The 18,091-nt window shown below is 36.8% G+C and overlaps 1 protein-coding gene across 1 annotated transcript in view; it reads right to left on the bottom strand.

Moving 5' to 3' along the window:
• The window catches only part of slc28a1 (solute carrier family 28 member 1), a 61,522-nt gene extending 50,878 nt beyond the window's left edge, over positions 1-10,644 (bottom strand). Inside the window, 18 exon segments of the mRNA XM_060922981.1 lie at positions 1,395-1,493; positions 2,621-2,717; positions 2,968-2,982; positions 3,104-3,289; positions 3,385-3,553; positions 3,639-3,769; positions 4,818-4,943; positions 5,471-5,551; positions 5,630-5,710; positions 5,804-5,881; positions 8,226-8,339; positions 9,179-9,320; positions 9,583-9,772; positions 9,857-9,948; positions 10,101-10,174; positions 10,282-10,361; positions 10,540-10,587; positions 10,590-10,644. Of these exon segments, the coding sequence (XP_060778964.1) occupies positions 1,395-1,493; positions 2,621-2,717; positions 2,968-2,982; positions 3,104-3,289; positions 3,385-3,553; positions 3,639-3,769; positions 4,818-4,943; positions 5,471-5,551; positions 5,630-5,710; positions 5,804-5,881; positions 8,226-8,339; positions 9,179-9,320; positions 9,583-9,772; positions 9,857-9,948; positions 10,101-10,174; positions 10,282-10,361; positions 10,540-10,587; positions 10,590-10,644 (1,858 nt within the window).
• Positions 10,645-18,091: the final 7,447 nt, after the last annotated feature.

Here is an 18,091-nt window from a genome sequence, read left to right as displayed (position 1 = left end):
GTACCCATTGTAGGCACTTTTGGCTGTGAAGAGGGGTTGGGATGGGCTCTCTGACTGGTCTATGGCTATGCAGCCCCCCACACACAATAAGCTGTGATATACTTTGTGTTCTGACACCTTTTTATCATACCCAACATTTTTCAGCAATTCGTGCTTCAGCAGCTCTTCTATGGGATAGGACCAGAGGCTAGCTTTTGGTCCCCACGTACATCAGTGAGCCTTGGAAGCCAGTTCACCAGTTGTCCTACCTTTGAACCACTGCATGCCAGGAATACCCCACACCCCACCTGCTGTTTTGGAGATGTTCAGACCAAGTCATCTAACCATCACAATTTGGCCCTTGTCAGAGTTGCTCAGATCCAATGATTGCCCACTTTTCCTGCTTCCAACATATCAACTTTAAGAACTGACGGTTTACTTGCTGCCTAATATATCCTACCCCTTGACAGGTGCCATTGTAGTGAGCTAATCAATGTTATTCACTGTAGCGGTCGCCGAGTGTTTGTTTCCCCTATTATCGCTCACTTGGCACCGCCATTTTGAATTCTCTCCCATGATGCTTTGCACTACGTCCTGTAAGAACCGGCGCCAAAACAGAAGAACTGAATCCTATTATCGCTCACTTGGTGCCGCCATTTTGAATTCTCTCCCATGATGCTTTGCACCACTTCCTGTAAGAATCGGCGCCAAAACAAAAGAACTGAACACAACTTGAGATGTTTTCCTAACTTAAAGATGAATCAGCACCTGTGCCAAATAGTTTACAGATATCAGTAAAGTGGTGGTAATAGATGGATGTAATTGCTGGAAGAGTTTATTGTAAAAAACAACTAGTGGGCATATAATCCTATATGTTATGGAACTTCATGTGTACAATTGTACACATTATGTTTGAAGGGGATAACCAAAAGGCTTGGTAAAGTCAGGTACTGAGCGCATTACTTTGCAAAACCTGTTTAAGTTCAGCATCCTATTAAGCACCTGCTGATTGCGCTCTAATCTGAGACAGGTGCATGTAATTACTCCTTGTGGTGTGCACAGATGTGCATGGACGAGAGTAACAATTTGAGGCGTCACTCATGAATGCATGCTGATGTGACCACAGACAAGGCACAGAGATGGAGCAGACAGTATAAAGTGCACAGAATAATCACCATCAGGGTAGATTCAAAGAACAGAATACAAAGTTATGCCACCTCTGTTCTGATGAGCTATAAGTTGTTCTAAGGCTATCATGGCACAGAGATTGCAGAGAGAGGCAGTGATGTGGAAGTCAGATTATTATTATTATTATTATTATTATTATTATTACTCATAACATCAGATCCTAATCTGAGATATAGCTATTAAATTGCAACTGATTAGGATTTACAGTGCTTGTGTGCATTACTTACCAGCAATAGAAGCATTAATCAGGGACACACAAGTGGCTGTGAACAAGGCTCTTAGCACTAAAGCAGAAATGTCACTTTTTCTTGAAGGACAAATAGAAGCTGTCATAACAAACATCATTGACATGGACATTATTAACACGTAATTCTTATCCTCCTGCATCACTACATTTTTGTTACAGACAGTTAATATTTACCACCATGCTCTGCAGATTCTTAAAAAGTCTTAACATCTTAAAACATTTTTGAAATGTAAAGTCATAAAATGTCTTAAATATACTGCTGTTAACTATTAGGTATTTAATTCTGAACTGCCTAACCTAAATTTCAACAGTAAATTGTTTTCAAAATTTAGCTAGTGTTAGCAGTCTTAGTTTATGCCATCACTTTGTTCACTCACATTGGGTTGCTAGTTACAATATCAGTACAGTGAAGGCCTCCCTGCTTAATATATACTGATCCTGTTGAAAGTGTTTATTTATGGTTTGTCTGATGTATGTCGTTGACAGTTTGTTGGTCTAGAAGTGTTACAAAAAGAAAGTTCACATAATGTGTTTCAATATGATGTGACTTGGGAAAGTATTAACTCAATTTTGATATTAAACAGTATATAATACAGTATAATATCTTGCTAGCAAGCTAATCATCTTCCCTTCACGGTCATTCAGTTTGCTAATGCTATCTAGGAAGTAACTAGCTCAGTAACATGCTAGGTGAGGCATCACCATGAGCTACATACTGGGGAAAATGCAAGCAATTCACTGATGAGGGTTTAACAGTTTTTACAGCAAAAGAAGACATGGCTTTGCTATAGAACTGTCAATGTTGTTAACACTGTATCTTTTTAATACAAAGTTTTTGAAAGATGTTAAATTAAGTTAGGTGAGAGAGAGTCTCGATAAGAGCATGCTGGAAAGTTCTATAGGTCTCATACTCTATTTTGTGAAGTAGCACTTAAATATCCATAAGTCTTATTTTTAATGCTTCTTATTTATGTAGATCTATCTGTACATGTACTGTAGATGTACCAATCATGCATAATATGTACAAAATATTCACTGATTTCTGCAAAACTTTATTTCATCTCTATACTACTTTCGACAGCAAAGCTTAATGGAGCTTAATGAAAACAGCATTACTGTTATGTATTTATTTATTTATGAAATCTTGTCAATCATGTGAATTTAAGTTTTCTTAGCTTGGATGTTTGTATGAAAGTCGATACTCACACATGCCTCCAATCACAATTCCAAGTGAACTGAAGTTGGCAAAGCCACACAGTGCATAGGTGCTGATGATTTCTGATCTGACCTTAAATGACACAGACTATATACTTAAGGAGGAAATGGGAACTCACATAACCAAATGTAATATTTCTACTACTTTTTAAAAAAAAAGTTTTTCTAAGCAAATACTGAAATGCTTGCCTTATTAATTATAAACTGTTAATCATTATTTACATTACATTTTATTTTTTAAGATCATTTTAAAGGTTTAATTAAGTTAAATGAGGAGCAGATGCAGAAATAGTCATGCTTTTTCTTTGTCCTTGACAAAGTATAACTTTCTTCTTGACTTATATTTCACAAGCCTAAATGAATTCAGAATGAATTCTAATACTCTATATTTTCCATTTGAAACACAAGACACTGTAGTAAGATATACAGTGTATTTCAAAATTTGAGCTTGAAGAGCAGAGTAGAGCAACTCACTGTAATGTATTTTCCCACTTCTGTGATGCCATTTAGTCGATTGTTTTTCAGTTTTGACAGCTTCTCATAAGCTATGAACTCGTTAAGGAACAGTTTGGTGCCAATAAGTTCAGCCACAGTGAAGCACTCACTATATGGTATGCCCATCATGAAGGCCACCGGCATGAATACATATGAGCAGATGAGCTATAGTGTTGGAGGCAAAAGTCACTTTTAACATGCTGCTTATTACTGTTAGAGCCATTATAATGAAGGACATCATGATTTTGATGATACTGGACCTCAAATGTGATGTCTGGATATCCCACCATTCCACCCAGCCAGCTCAAAGCTGAATTGATGAACTCCAGAATGGCAAGAAATCCAATCAAGTTGGCAGTTATGTTAGCCACAAGCCCAACAGATTCAGATGCTCCAGCAGAAGCAGCCTCTAGGATATTCTGTTCACCACTAATCAAGAAAAATAGACAAATAGTCTTTTGGGCACAAATGTCATATTATGAACATTACCGCTTCATATTTTTTGGGAACTCACCCGCCTTCTATGATGATATTGTCATCAGATTTAAACTTGCTCTCTTCAGTTTCAGGATATGAGAGTTTGGACATGGCCAATGCACATGGAGCAGCCATTACAGAGGCAGCGATCAAAGAGGATGCATCAATCTGTGAACATTAATCTTGAAATCAGCACAAAAGATTATAAACCATGAAGCATGCCATGAACACACGCTTGACTTGGGGGCGGCATGATGGTGCAGTGGTTAGCGCTGCTGCAAGAAAGTTCTGGGTTTGAACATCACAGCTGACTGGGGCTTTTCTGTGCAGAGTTTGCACGGTCTCCCTATGCCTGTGTGGGTTTCCTCCCACAATCCAAAGACATGCGGATTAGGTCAAGTGGCTACTCTAAAATTACCCATAGGTGTGAATGTGAGTTTGAATAGTTGTTTTGTTTACTGTTAACAGGTGTCACCCCTCCCCACCCCCTTCACATGCACTGGTCAGGTCCTGGTCTTGACTTGGTTTCAACTTCTCAAAGTCTTGGTCTTATCTTGGTCTCAATACACTACTCTTGTTCAATACAATACTAGTGGATGGGCTATAACAGCAGAAGACCACATCAGGTTCTGCTCCTGTCAGCTAAGAACAAGAATCTAAGGCTATCATGGGCATAGGCTCACTGAAGCTAAATAGTTGACAACCGGGAAGACGACCAGGGAATTATTTTTTTTTTAATCTTCAATTGTCCAATTTGGGTAATCCTGTGCCCATGATAGGTTCAGATTCTTGTTCTTGGCTGACAGCAGTGGCCTGATGTTGTCTTCTGCTGTTGTAGCCCATCAACTTCAAGGTTCCATGTTTTGTGCATGCTGAGAAGCTTTTCTGCTCACCTCAATTATAAAGAGTGATTATGTGAGTCTCACATATCTTTCCTGGCAGGTTGAACTAATCTGACCATTTTCCTTTGACCTCTCTTATCATTATCAACAATATTCTGATGTTTGATGTGAACATTCATTTTTATGCATTGTGCTACTGCCACATGATTGGCTGTTTAGATAACTGCATAAATGAGCAGGTGTAGAGGTATCCCTATTAAAGTGGATGGTGTGTGCATTTTTCTATGCTCCAGTGATGTTGAAAAAATGCCTGATGATCACCCCAAAAATGATCATTGTGGATTTGGATCTTTTAGAGTGACAATCTTTCTTACCCCAAATGAAATGAAAGCTCCCATCACACTGCCTGCGATTGTGGCAAAACCTCCAACAATGACAGCATGCATCTCAGACTTGGTCATGTCTTTTAAATAGGGACGAATTAGCAGTGGTGCTTCTGTCTTATATATATATAAAAAAAGCAAAGCTATTAACATCACTGTTTGGACAGAACTACATATTCAAGGTGATTTTATTTTATTCTGAAGGCTTGAGAATAATCAAATGTTGCCTGGATATTCTGCACCACTCATGCTGATGCTTTTTTTTTTTGAAAGAATGAATTTATTTCAGTTCAAATTCAGCAAATTGTAAAAGGTGCAGAAGACACATTTATCTGGTTGCTGGATTACATTTTTTACATTATTGGGTTAAATGAGGAGATTACTGGATTAAAAAATATGCAAATTAACCTGTGCTAAACACAAGGTCAGGTTTTAGCATAGCCAATTGTAAAGCATGGGATTAGACCAAATTTGTTTCCATCTTACTCAATTCCGTTTAGAAATTACAATGAATACATGCATAATCACAAAATGTAACATTTATGAAACAGACTCCTAGTCTGCCTTTTTACTCAGTACATATAATGATACTGAAAAATATTAAAATAATTCTCAAATTAAAAATAAAGATTGATTATAATCACCTGTCCAACAAATATATTCCCTGCAACACTCAGTGATTCTGTAGGAGAGGTTCCCATTGTTATCTGCATAATCCAGGAAATCTGTAGAAACAGACAAAATGTTCACAAATACACTCATTCCAAGGATGTTACATACTACAAGATTATAATGACCCTCACCTTCATGATAATCCATTGCATCACACCAAGGAAGTAAAGTACTGACATAATACTGCTGAAAAATATCACTATAGGTAAAGCCTACAGAAAAATAGACAGAATCAAGTCAGTTGCTTTATAAATCACACAAAAACAGTTTAGTCAGTGTTCTGCAGAAAGTTGATCCTCACTGACCTGAAATGCGAAGATGTTGGACTCAACCAGACTGCCAAAGACAAAAGATGAGCCAGCATGGGTGTAATTTAAAAATGTCTAGAAAGAAAGAAAGAAAGAATATGGACACAAAAGCCATAACAATATTGGCTTTCAGTTACTTCTCTGAACTACTCTTTTTTGTGTCAGAATAATTGTATAACATACATATTTAAGAAAAACAAAACAACAAAAACCACAATGTCTGATCTAGTTTCATCTTAGCTGAGGGTGACAGTATGGGTCTTCTTCCAGTAGAGTGGCTTGGCAAAGTGGCGACAACTCCCAATAACTTGTACTTGCATACAGTTGTTTGAACTGATCATCTTGGAACCTGAAGTTGCTTAGAAATGGTTCCAAGAGACATTCCTGACATATCAATTTATAATACTCTTTCTCAGATCTGCACTGAGAAATCAAAGACATTTTGAAACTATCTGCACCACTGAATTAATAATAAGAGTGGGTGTATGTATATTTTTGATCATTATCTGTTTCAGAAAACACAAAATGAATTAAAAATTGTGGATCAAAATTCATGGGGTTTTGTTTTATTATTATTAAAGACATATGTTGTCCAATCATTCTGCCACAGAGAAAGAACAGTTAAAAGAAATCGCTGCACACACACACACACACACATATATCAGTGCATATGGTTTTCACATAAATGAGAGAAATCTGTATCCGAGTTTTGTGAGATGTTCCAAAGCATTCGTTTTCTATTGTTTTACCAGCGCAAGCTGTAGTGTGTTCAAAATTGCGCTACATTATCAACATTTAGGGTATCTATGTGACCAATCGCATCGTCTCTCTGCATGTGTCTCTCATAAGTTACTGCAGTTACACCACTGCACTCTATATAAAATCTGGAGAGCTCATAAGCTCATCAGAGTGAAGCAATCTGGCCACCATCTTACCACCCCCATCGCGGAGCGGAACTGTCATTTAGACTACTGGAAGCTACACAAAATTGGACAAGTTATTTATGTAGTTGGTGAGAAAAATTAGAAGAAAAATGCCTACATGTGCAGCAGGGAACTGTACAAATTGTCAGGTCAAAGGTTGTAGACAGACATTTCACCTGTGAGTATTGATAGCTAGTGTGTGATCATTTTTACACGTGTGCACAGCACCATTTGCGTGGACCTCCTATAGGAAGAGAGAGAGAGAGAGAGAGAGAGAGAGAAAAGTCTGTCTCATCGTCTTGTCTGTTTTTGTTGAAAATATGACATTGATATCTGGGATGAACACTCTGACTGTGTCAGATTTTCAATGGAAATGTCCCAGACTAAATCAAAGGCAAAGTCTAGACATAGTTGATATTGAATGTGAGAGCTCAAGTTTAACGGCTGAAATGAACTGAGTAGACTCAGGAGCCTAATGAAAGAAGGATCATAGCCTTTGGCAGAAAAGGCAGTGAGGGATGCAAATTAAAAAGAGAGATGTTATTGCTCTAGTTTGGTCAGTAGTTATTTTCATTTATCTAAGGCTAAGCACAACTGACTATGTAAATCATCTACACGTCACACTCACTTGCACAAATTGACAAAATGTGCATGATTAAATAACGAATAACATGAGAAAATGATCCCTTCATAATTCAACAACTGTCCTAAACAGAAAGGAAGTATTGTACAGCCTTTGTGTTGGTATAATAATTAGTGTGTGCGTGTATGTATGTATGTATGTATGTATGTATGTGGGGGTGTGTGGGGGTGTGTGTGTATAAGGAAGAAGAAATATATGAAAGAGAAAGGTACACTGTATAAGAGAAAAAACTGAAATAATCTCTGTAAAAATAATTACAGTAATTATCAGAGACTGAACTGGAAAAAAAAAACCTAACAGTGAAGGGGAGCATTATAGAGATATGTAAGGAATGTGGGTAAAGTGGAAAAAATAGGAGGAGGTAATGAAGGGGGGGGGGGGGAGTCAGGAGATGCTTTTCTTGGGGCAAATTTGATTGGATACCACGGTTTAACACACAAGCCAAATACATGCGATGAGAGTGGTAATATGGCGGCCAGATGGCTTCACTCGTCTCTACAGCAGGGAATAGGCCATGAGCTCTCCAGGTTTCATATAGCGCTAAGTGAATTACACCCACTGAGCAGCAAAATTCTATGAACTTCTACTGGTGTGTACGCTCCATTATTGTGGTTTCCATGTAGCCAAAGTGGCCCAGAAGTACATTGACCTAAAATGAACAAGTTTTGTGTGAGCTCGCAGTTATTGCAAAGTCTCATAAGAGTACATCTTTTTCTCCTCCATGTCCCTTTCAGGGCTCCGTGGATACCTTGTGTCAACAGCATAAAATAAAGACCCACTTTCATGTTATTTGAATCAGTCACCATGAAGAACTACTGATTCACTAATTTGTCTGTGAAATAATTTGTTTAACCTGTACTTGTGCTCCCAGCCATTTGAAAGCTATGAAACCAGGCTCAGTCCTTATGACAAACAGGCCCATGACAAACTGTAAACCAAGACCCCAGAAGATTGTCCTCCAGCACACCTGTGGAGAAAGACCCAGAGTTTGTGTGCATTTGTGTCGTATCAATCTATCAGCAGTTCAATAAAATCATGAAACCAGGGCTTATTACCAGGGACTCTTAGATAACCTCAGTGTGATAAGATTCCCAGGAAATCTAAGGATGTTTCCTTCTGCAAAAATACCTACCTCTTCAGACAATATCAAGGATAACACTTGCTTTTATTTCTGTACTTAAACTGATCATTTTTCATTTACTTTTGAATTTGTCCTTTTATGTCACTTAAAATTTTGGGGAAAGCAATTAATGCATGCATATTTATAGTTCCAGTCAAAAGTTTGGATACACCTACTTATTCACAGGGTTTTCTGTATTTTGACTGTTTTTCTACATTGCAGAACAATACTGAAGACATCAAAACTATGAAATAACATGGGACATATAAGGAATTGTGTGATAAAAAAAAGTGTTAAAATATTTCATATTTTAGATTTTTCAAAATATCCACCATTTACCTTAATGACAGCTTTACACACCTAGCATTATCTTAACCAGCTTCATGAGGTAGTAATCTGGAATGCTGTTCAATTAACAGGTGTGCCTTGTTAAAAGTTTATTAGTGGAATTTATTGCATGCTTAGTGCATGTAATAATAAAAATACAGTAAATAGCCCTATTTGACAACCATAGTAATCCATACTATGTCAAGAACTGCTCAACTAAGTAAAGAGAAATGACAGTCCATCATTACTTTAAGATATTAAGTCTTTGAATTAATAAAAATAAAGAAAAACATTGAATTAGAATATGTGTCCAAACTTTTGACTGGTACTGGATATGAGTTTCTGGTATCAGTGCTCACTGCATATCTTTTTGCAGAAAAGATGAATAAGCCAATGATAAAGAGACAGACACCAGCAAATGAGATGAGCTGCTCAGGGTTTTGCCTTGTGTCAACTGCAAGCCAGGCCACCAACAGTCCTATCACCACTAATATAAAAACCCTGTAACATACGAATAAAATAAAATAAGCTGGGTTTGTCTTTCTAAAATTCATTAATTATGATAATTGTTTCAGAAAAAGCAACATATCAAACAAACTTTACATTTATACATTCTTTTTAAAGAGGCTGAGAAAAATTAAATAAGAATATGTGTGGCAAGTTAGGAAATATCGAGAGTTATTGTCTAATTCAAAGGTAAACCAGGTGTTGCCAACTCAGCTTTCAAAGTAGAAAGTACAAATCATGTCCAAAGTGCACTTACCATTTTATCCACCTGATGTTGGCTTTAAAGCATCTAACAGCAGGCTTTAAGAAGTGTTTTATAGTGTCTCCCTTGGACCTCTTCACAAAATCATACAATGTGAAAAACACACCCACACTGGTAAGGACAACAAGAGCAGTGGCTTTCTGGAAGTTCAACCAGCACGCAGCAACAAAGTATGCCACATAGCCTGTGTTGTAAAGCAAAATACGAGACATTTAGGATTATAGGAATCCAGTGCTATTAATACAGTGACATGATTTGTATTTTGTACCTGCAGCAAGTATCCCCAGGGCAAGGTATCTGAAGGTTCTAGAGTGAGCCTTCAAAAAGTTTTCAGTAGCCATGATGGGTTTGCATATTTTGCTATATTGTCCACAAACAAGTCATAATTATGTGCTTAATGTATCTATTAATTGTTACTATATATTATTTGCAAATCACTTTTAAAAAGGTTCAACAATAGGTTCCAATATATTGTAACCAATTATATATTCAACTATAGTCTCCATACACACCTTGTAAATAATTTGGACTCTTTTTCTGAATCTTTCTCTGCTGTCTCACTGTTGTGATCTGACATTGTTTCCTCCTAGAGACCCAAAGGAGCAAACATTTGATTATTTTCTATATAGGTAAAGTATACAATCATTCATTGGTTATGTTGGCAAATGGCAAATTCTCCAAACATCTACGTACCTCAGCCTCAAATCCCGGATTGTCCTCTCCATGTGCATTACTTTGAATGACATTTTTCAACTCTATGTCACCAATATCCACTGTAGGAGAAAGTTTGATTTTAACATTTCGTACCTGTAACCACCAATCATAAAATAATAATGGCCTAATAAAGTACAGCTGCAATTTCTTAACATTCAGTAAAATAACTATCATTGTCTATTCCCTTTCTAAAGCAAGAAAGCCAACTATACAGCAGAGAAAGAAGTAATGGCTTACTCATTCTGCTTCCTCTTCAAATAAGCAGCAAATGTGTCATTGTAAACCTTTACTAGCAAGTATCGTCAGAGCTTTTAGTAGGATCTTATTACTAATTAACTGCATGGTTGTAAGGTCCTGTACTATCATTTCTGTACAGCCCATATACAGTGGTGCTTGAAAGTTTGTGAACCCTTTAGAATTTTCTATATTTCTGCATAAATATGACCTAAAACATAATCAGATTTCCACACAAGTCCTAAAAGTAGATAAAAAGAACCCAGTTAAACAAATGAAACAAAAATATTATACTTGGTAATTTATTAATTGAGGAAAATGATTCAATATTACATATCTGACATATCTGTGAATGGCAAAAGTATGTGAACCTCTAGGATTAGCAGTTAATTTGAAGGTGAAATTTGAGTCAGGTGTTTTCAATCAATGGGATGATAATCAGGTTTGAGTGGGCACCCTGTTTTATTTAAAGAACAGGGATCTATTAAAGTCTGATATTCACAACACATGTTTGTGGAAGTGTATCATGGCATGAACAAAGGAGATTTCTGAGGACCTCAGAAAAAGCATTGTTGATGCTTATCAGGCTGGAAAAGGTTACAAAACCATCTCTGAAGAGTTTGGACTCCACCAATCCACAGTCAGACAGATTGTGTACAAATGGAGGAAATTCAAGACCATTGTTACCCTCCCCAGGAGTGGTTGACCAACAAAGATCACTCCAAGAGCAAGGCATGTAATAGTTGGTGAGGTCACAAAAGACCCCAGCGTTAACTTCTAAGCAACTGAAGGCTTCTCTCACATTGGTTAATGTTCATGAGTCCACCATCAGGAGAACACTGAACAACAATTGTGTTCATGGCAGGGTTGCAAGGAGAAAGCCACTGCTCTCCAAAAAGAACATTGCTGCTCGTCTGCAGTTTGCTAAAGATCATGTGGACAAGCCAGAAACTATTGGAAAAATGTTTTGTGGACGGATGAGACCAAAATAGAACTTTTTGGTTTAAATGTGAAGCGTTATGTTTGGAGAAAGGAAAACACTGCATTCCAGCATAAGAACCTTAACCCATCTGTAAAACATGGTGGTGGTAGTATCATGGTTTGGGCTTGTTTTGCTGCATCTAAGCCAGAATGGCTTGCCATCATTGATGGAACAATGATGTCTGAATTATACCAGTGAATGCTAAAGGAAAATGTCAGGATATCTGTCCATGAACTGAATCTCAAGAGAAGGTGGGTCATGCAGAAAGACAACAACCCTAAGCACACAAGTTGTTCTACCAAAGAATGGTTAAAGAAGAATAAAGTTAATGTTTTGGGATGGCCAAGTCAAAGTCCTGACCTTAATTCAATTGAAATGTTGTGGAAGGACCTGAAGCGAGCAGTTCATGTGAGGAAACCCACCAACATCCCAGAGTTGAAGCTGTTCTGTATGGAGGAATGGGCTAAAATTCCTCCAAGCCGGTGTGCAGAACTGATCAACAGTTACCGGAAATGTTTAGCTGCAGTTATTGCTGCACAAGGGGGTCACACCAGATACTGAAAGCAAAGGTTCACATACTTTTGCCACTCACAGATATGCAATAATGGATTATTTTCCTCAATAAATAAATGAATAAGTATAATATTTTTGTCTCATTTGTTTAAGTGGGTTCTCTTTATCTACTTTTAGGACTTGTGTGAAAATCTGACGATGTTTTAGGTCATATTTATGCAGAAATATAGAAAATTCTCAAGGGTTCACAAACTTTCAAGCACCACTGTACTTGTTAAAATAAATAAGCCACAGGGACCAATGTCTAGGTTTATAGTTCATAGGGTTAAGAACAGGGATATGAACACAATGGACTTCTTGAGTCACAGAATTAGGTTCAGCTGTAAATTATACTTAAATTATAACATGGGGAAACAAGAAACAAATAAAGAAGTCAACAAATGGGGCATGTCACCACAAAATGAGTCGGGTTTATTTAAAAAATGAAAAGTTGTTTTATTGGATATTCCAAAACTACAGTTAATTATCTTTAAATTTAGGGTTGTTTGGTAAATTTGGTGTAGCCAATCCAAAGGAATTAGCAAAAATGTTCAAGGTATCGTCATCTTAACAGAAATTCAAGTTTGGAGAAAATCAGCGATAAACTTTGTGATGTGTAAATTAAAATTAAGGCATAGCATGTTTATTTGGCCTACAAAGTCATATTTATAGGTTGTTTTACATTATAATATATTCGTGATGGATACATTATAGATTAAAGAATGTACTTACAGCAAAATTAAACAAACAACATGAGGATCTTTTTTTGACACACTCGTTACAAATTGCTATATCGCTGAGTGTACTTTTGCGACACTAGACTCATGATATGCTCCAAATGTTTAAAACTTTAGCCAGCATGTAAGTATTATATCAGCAGTAATACCTGATTATCTGTCAGATTTTATTATGCGTAACTGCATGAAAAACTGGATTTTCAGCCCCATGAACACCCGCAAACTAGGCCGGTCACGATAACAAATTTTGTTGGACGATATATTGTCTCAGAAATTATTGCGATAAACAATATTATTGTTGACGTCTTTTCAAGACAATTTTATGCCACTAGTAAAATAATAACGATCATGCAAATACACCCTTTCAAAGAACAGTAAACTTTTTAATTAAGTCAACTTATTCAATTCAACAGTGGAACATAAAAAAAAATAAATATGAATAAATAACCTAAAGAAATAAAACAACAATCAAACAAAGCCACTCACAACAAAAGCAATAAATAAAAAACAATCTATGGCTCTTAAAAATTGCACTTATGTAAGTAAATATTAACTTGGCATAGGGTAATAAAAAGACATTCTTTTCTTCACAGGCAACATTCTGCCAATCCAGTTTCTCAAAGATTAGTACCCAGATAAACAAAAAGTGCAAAGTAACAACGTATTGCCAGCTGTAATTTGGATAAAAGTAATAACAATTAGAATGAGATAACATATAGGCAAGGGTGTAGGTTTGGTATTAACATTGGTGGGGACAAAAACCCAATGCCAACTTCAGGTCAACATTAGACGGTCACAATATTTTGCTCCGTTACTAGGCCTGTCGTGATATTCGATATACCGACTTATCGTATGGTAAATGAAAATGAACTCTGTATTTTTTTTACCTCGATTTTGCCATTTACATGCTGTACATCTACATAAGGAAGTCCCCAAAGTATTAGCTTGACCCATTGAATGAATAAAAAAACCACGCTGTTTTCTGTCATCTCATGCGCCTCTCTGTCAGAGGCGGGGCCTCCCAGCATGCAACAGTTATCCAGCCAGGGGATCCACTGAATGGGGAAAAGACAACAACAGGTTGCTCCGTTGTACAGACCATAGGCGTTGAATCAGGTATGGGCGGGTCCCTGCCAATATTTCTGATTGAAGAAAAAAAATCCCGCTCTGTGCGCGGTACTCAAGTGGTTACTGTTAGGTTTCCACTGGGCAATAGTGTTGTGACGTTCGCGAACGAACTGATTCTTTTGAACGGCTCCTAGGCATGAACGATGAGAACCGAGTCTCGAGCTGGGGGAGCCGTTCTTTCTGTCGTTCTTTTTCTGTACTGTGTTTCAGATGAAAAAGCTCCTCCTTTACTCCTCCTCCCTTCACTGAGGCCCTGTCCACATGGCAACGGATTCAGGTGAATCCGATACAATTGTTTATCGTTTCGGCCTGGCGTCCACACAGCACCGGCGTTTTGGGTGCCCCAAAACACAATCTTTTGAGAACGGGTTCCAGAGTGGAAAGATCTGGCAACGTTGCCGTTGCGAAGTTGTCTGGATGAGTAGAATGGATTTGTTTACGATGACGTCACAACCACATGACTGTGAGTGCTTCACACCGGGTAGAAGTGTAACGAACTCGATGCGAGTTGTCAACAAATCCTATAACTTGGTTCATGAAACACGCTTACAAAATATTTTCACTGTGAATATTTATTGTGTAATGGTGCAAAGTGAGAGACAGAGAGAGAGAGAGAGAGAGAGAGAATAGCCCTTAGGGCAGAGTCAATCCCGCCAGCAAAAATAGGCAAAAAAGGAGCGATCTCACCTCTTCAGATGTTGGTTTAAGTCCTACAATACATTCCTCAAAAAGGGCGTAGGAGAACAAATTAATCCATCAACGTGTAGTATTCAATTTATTCCGGACCATTAAAGACGCCGCCTTCCACGTAGAATCATACGTCATCCTCGCCGCTATATTGGATGGGTCAAAGCGGAGAATAAAAATGCCTCATTCATGTGCTGCGTTTAACTGTACCAACAGGTTTACCGTCCAAACGAGATCACATGGGATTACCTTTCAGAGGTGAGACTGGAAAAATACTTTTCATTGTATTTGGTCATTATAATGTAATTTTACGAACAGATTTTTCTGACTTTGTGGCTAATATGAAGTCTCACGCATAATAGTTTATGCGCATGCATCCTTACTTCTTCTATTGTTCTGGTGTCTCCGAAGGGACCGTCTTACAGTGCCCCTAGAGGTGTGGCATGTGTATTGCATCGTTTTCAGCAAGCGTTGCGTTGCCATATGGACCTGATATTTTACTGATCATTGCCCATATGGACGCAATATTTTTTTAAATAACATCTCGTTGCCGTTGTCGTGTGGATGTAGCCTGAGTTAGGGAAAGGTTACGGTGAGGGCACAGTGGTGCCTATTTGTCTGATATGCAAATGTAGCTATCAGACAAATAGGCACCGATGTGACATCAGGGAGTGGGAGGTGGTTGTCAGAGCGCAGCCCGTTGTGGTCATGCTGCTTGCACGTGCGCTCTCCAGAAAGAAAAAAAAAACCCTGCATGGCTCTGTTTCAGAGTAGTTATTTGGAGAATTGGATGTTGTTGTGTGATATTAATGATAATATTGTGGGAAAACTACTTTGCATGGGCGTTCATTTAATTTATTCTATCGTCATTTTGTTTGTTCTATTTTTGTGTATTTTATTTATTTATCTGTTTGTCTAGTTGTATCTATTTTTCTAATAATAATATATTTTTTGCATTAATAGTTTGTTTTTCCCTATTAAAATAATCTTGTGTTCTTGTTATAACTTTATCTATTTATCTGACTGTTTAGTTGTATCTATTTTTGTTACAATTTCAATATTTTTAATATAGAAAGTTAGTTTTTTTCTATTAAAATGTTCTTGTGTGATAACTAGTTCTTGTGTTATATTTATTGTAGTTGTCTCTATTTTGTATCTCAGACTTAAATATTTTTGTAAAACAAGTGTTTTTCTATGAAATATTCTTGCGTTCTTGATAACTATGTTCTTGAGTGTTTTTTTTTTTTTTTTTTTACAGAAAAGCCGTTCTGCATGGACATTCATTGAAGCCCTCATTGTTTTTTAATGGTTATTTATGAGCGTTTAGGGGTTACAATAATGTAAGTCTAGGTTGCTTTATATAAAAGGTACGTCCAGGAATATTTATGTCACTGTCTAAGCAGAGGGATCTGGCTTCTTTAGACGCTGTCTTCTTAAAACTGAATATTTAAAAAGAGCCAAATGAGCCAGTCTTTTGAACAGCTCTTTTCAAAGAACGGATCACAAAGATGCGGATCCCATCAAAGAGCCATAAATCCCATCTCTACTGGGCAAAACCATGCAAAATTCGCTCATGAATAGTCGCTCTGGGGGCGTGGTCACGAAAACAGCATGCATTTTGGCTACCATGCCAATTAGCAAGTGCGGTTGCAGTGCAGTGACCGGCTGCTAGCTAGTAAGCTAGCAAACTGTCCTTGAGGAATGTAACGTTAGATTAGTTCGTAAAATTAATCAGTTAACAACCGTAGGAGAGAGAGATCTTTATTTCATACTAAACACTAAAATTTACGAATAACAAAAACATAAAACAGACAAATAGTATGATGCTGCCTAGAAATAACTGAAAAGCTAATTGAGCTAGGCAGCAAATCTTTTATGATTAATTGAAAAAGTCAGACAAGGCACAAATACAATCAAACATTGACAAAAAAAGAAAAAAACAATGAGAAATGAAAATGAAGATGCAAAAACATAAAAACCTAAAAAAAACAATTAAACAAATTAGGAAGAGACTAATATGAATTTAGCTTTAATAGAAGACTTGAATTTACCGAGATTGAAAGATTTAAATAATTCATTAATACTATTCCAGATTACTGCTCCTTTAAATCGAATATTAAATTTACCAAAATTAGTACAAATTGGAGGCAGAGAATAACTTGACCTTGAGGCCAGCCTGGTATTGTATTTGTGCCTTGTTCTGACACTTAAGAAAAAAATTATCAAAAAAAGAAGGCAAAATATTCGTGTTGAATTTATACATAAATATAGAATTACAATATAAGACTATATCACAAAATTTGAGAATGTTCAGCCTTTTAAAAATATGAGAAGTGTATTCAGTAAATGAAGAAAAAGTTATAATTCTTACAGCTTTCTTTTGTAATATTACTAAGGGCTTTAAAGTTGTTGGGTAGGTGTTTTCCCATACTAAAATACCATAAATTAAAAATGGGTAAATAAGAGAATAATAAAGCTGCACAAGAATACAGTTCGTATTCTGTGTGTAAAAACGACAACATACGAATATGACTGTTTTCTAAGTTTGTGTGGCATGTAAATAACCAGACCCTCCAGGATGTTGCAATTTGCAAATTTAACCAATCCCCGCAAATTCAGGGCGGTGTTGCAATTATATCCAATCACCACAACTTTTCCACAAATTTGACCAATCGTTGGAGTCATCTTGAGGTGACGTTGACAAACTACCTTCCGCCTTACTTCCGTGTATACGTTCATGAGAAGCAGCATGTGTGAGTCAGTGTTTATGTAGGCTTAAATTCTGTTACTGAAAGTGTGTTATGTTTACAGTGAAGGACTGTGTGCACTTTACATTATTTTTTTTACTTAATACAAGAAATTAATGGATGCCAACATTTTTGCCAAAATGGTATTTTATTTTCCATTGTTTAGGCAGCTTCAGCATCATACTGTGAGATCCTGTTCAAATTGGTTTTTTTTCTTCTATGAAGCCTGAGCCATTTATTTAATTAGTTTATAATTATTGTTTAATTTAGTCTTCAGGAGAGACTGCCTGCACACAGTACTAGTATTAATAGTTTTTTTTTTCTTACGTGAAAGCTGAGGCATTTATATTGGAATAGAATAGAATGCCTTTATTGTCACTATACACATGTACAATGAGATTAAAGCATCTCCAATAACAGTGCAAACAGCGTGGAGAGAGAGAGAGAGAGAGAGAGAGAGAGGAAGGGGGGAGGAAAAAAAATATTTTAAGGTAACTTCAAGTTGTGCTGTGAGGTTCTATGCACTTTAACTTTTGAACCAACAGGTGCATTTGGATAAGTAAAGCCTATTTTTCTGCATTTTTGTAGTCCTAGTAATCTTTTATATTGGTAAAGTTGTTTATAGGACCATTTCTCAGTGTCTTTGTTTTTTTAATCAATAGTTTTTCAGTAATAACTTAATATTTAACATGTCACTCAATTTTAATCACAAAAAGAGAAAA

The sequence above is a fragment of the Neoarius graeffei genome, chromosome 6 (assembly GCF_027579695.1).
Source record: "Neoarius graeffei isolate fNeoGra1 chromosome 6, fNeoGra1.pri, whole genome shotgun sequence".
Taxonomy (NCBI): Eukaryota; Metazoa; Chordata; class Actinopteri; order Siluriformes; family Ariidae; genus Neoarius; species Neoarius graeffei.
Note: the sequence above shows the minus strand (reverse complement) of the source record. Positions and strands in the feature narration are given on the sequence as shown.